The 2,284-nt window shown below is 42.6% G+C and overlaps 1 protein-coding gene across 1 annotated transcript in view; it reads right to left on the reverse strand.

Moving 5' to 3' along the window:
• The window catches only part of LOC115277423 (laminin subunit alpha-3-like), a 225,862-nt gene that overhangs the window by 76,363 nt on the left and 147,215 nt on the right, over positions 1-2,284 (reverse strand). Inside the window, 1 exon segment of the mRNA XM_029921574.1 lies at positions 1,553-1,685. Coding sequence (XP_029777434.1) covers positions 1,553-1,685 — 133 coding nt within the window.

Here is a 2,284-nt window from a genome sequence, read left to right on the forward strand (position 1 = left end):
TGTCAGCTAGGGCTAGAGTCATCAGGACTGGAGGATCCATTTCCAAGCTCACTCGTGTGGTTGTCATAAACCCCTGTTCCTTGCTGGCTGCTGGGTGGAAGTCTCAGTTCCTCGTCACGTGAGGCCTCCATAGGCAACCTCACAGTCCTTGTGACATGGCACCTGGCTTCCCAAATGAGAAAGAGATAGAGATGTGTAGAGAGAGACACAGAGAGAAATAGAAACTCAAAATAGAAACTGTAATCTTTGTATGACCTAATTTCAGCAAAAATATATCCTCACTTCTGCCATATTCTACTGGTTAGAAGGCAGTCACTAAGTCCAGCCTACACACAAGGAAGAGAATTAAATTAAGCTCCACTTCTTAATATGTCCTTTTTGTGGACATATTTTATAAACCACCTTAGCCATTCAGAAAGGCAATATTTAATCCCAATAGGATGATGTAAGATGCTACCCTGGAACACTTCCAGACTCTAAGATCATAAATCTGTGACTTTGTCAGCTTGAAGATTTTAGGGAATGTCCATGACCTGGGGCCCCAGTAATGCTGTTCTTCTCCCCTGCTCCAGGTTATGTGGGTTTTCCAAGAAGGGTGTTTGTTTCTGCCCACTCTGAGGTGATCATTACCTCTTATTTTCATCTCTCAATTACTCCTTTCAAGATTGGTTTTTATCTTAAGGGTGAGAAGTGTCAGGAGCAGAGGTGAAGTAGCTGTCACAAAACTATGACTTCATGCTGCCACCATGATCATGCTGCTTAGGTGCCCTTGAGCAAAGATCTATATACCTACTGGAGCCGTCACACATGGCTTTGTACCCGGCAATGCATGGGTGCCTAGGAAATGCACACCATCTGCTCTCAGGGGAAGTTTGTAAAAAATTTATTTCTAGAGGTTCATTTTGCAACACATAGATATTGACCAGTTCTCTCATTTAAATAAGAAACCAATGGCCTAGATTTCTTAGGATAACTATAGATTAAATGAACACTTTGGCTTAGTAGTTATCTAGAGTAGAAGGATCTTACTTGTTTTTGTGTGACTCTTATTTTTCCTTCTTTTTAAAAAAATGTTTATTTGTTTTTGAGAGAAAGATAGTCAGTAGGGAAGGGGCAGAGAGAGAGGGAGACAGAATCCTAAGAGGGTCCAGGCTTGTCAGTACAGACCCTGACGTGGGGCTCAAACCCACAAATAGTGAGATCATGACCTGAGCCAAAACCAAAATTGAGACACTTAACCGACTTAGCCACCCAGGCACCCCATCTTCTAAACAGAAGCATAGTCTTGCTTGTAAAGCTCAATGACATTTATGCTAAACATTTTAAGTGATATAAGATGGTATAGAGTAGAAAGTCCAAATACCATCTTCAATTCTTCTCTTCCAAGATGACCACGAGCAGCTTGATCACATCCATGGACCTTTGTGCTTGTGATGTGGGTTAATGTTGCCATATGCTCTTATAATGCTTGTGCTGTTGACCCTACAATTCCAATTATAGATTTCTTCCTATGGTGGCTACCTCACGTACCAAATCAAGTCCTTTGGCCTACCTGGTGACATGGTTCTTCTGGAAAAGAAGCCGGACGTGCAGCTCACTGTAGGTATCAGAACACGACCCAAGTGGCTGGGCATGGCAGTTGCAGTTGGTTGCTGACCCAATTTTAGGACATCTTGATAAATGGCCTATAAAAAATAAAAATTTGGATTAAGTCAGTCCCAATATTTTGTAGCAAAAACAAAGGAAGTTGAGACCAGGTAGTCCCTTCTCAAGATCCTTCTTCCCCTGACCATCCCAGCCCCAGTGGGTTTTCTTGTCTCCCCTCCCAAAGAACGTAACTGTATCTCATGCTTGCTTCTCTTCAGTTATTGCTGCATGTTAAACTTATTGTTATGTTTCTACCTTTCAACTCAGTCTCACCAATGTTTTGAGACCTTCCAGTTTGCAAGGCACATTGCTAGGCTTATAAAAGATAGGTGACCCTATCCTTAACAAAAGTGAAATCTAAGAAGGGAGATAAAAGAAATATGCAGATAGCTACAATCCACTGAACAATAAGCGTTTGAGGTAAAGTTCAAACAGGACTCAGAGGGAGCTGGGGTCCACCTGGGGCTTATGGAGCTGAGAGGCCCACAGAAGGTTCCATGGAAAGGGTTAATTTGGGGCCAGAACTTTAAGCATTGGCATGACAGGAGAATCCTTATCAAAGAATGAGATAAACCAAGGCAGAGGGGCAGTGCACGAGGGGTGACCTGTCCAACTTGGCTATATTGACAGTGATTCC

Source organism: Suricata suricatta, chromosome 14, assembly GCF_006229205.1.
Source record: "Suricata suricatta isolate VVHF042 chromosome 14, meerkat_22Aug2017_6uvM2_HiC, whole genome shotgun sequence".
Lineage (NCBI taxonomy): Eukaryota > Metazoa > Chordata > Mammalia > Carnivora > Herpestidae > Suricata > Suricata suricatta.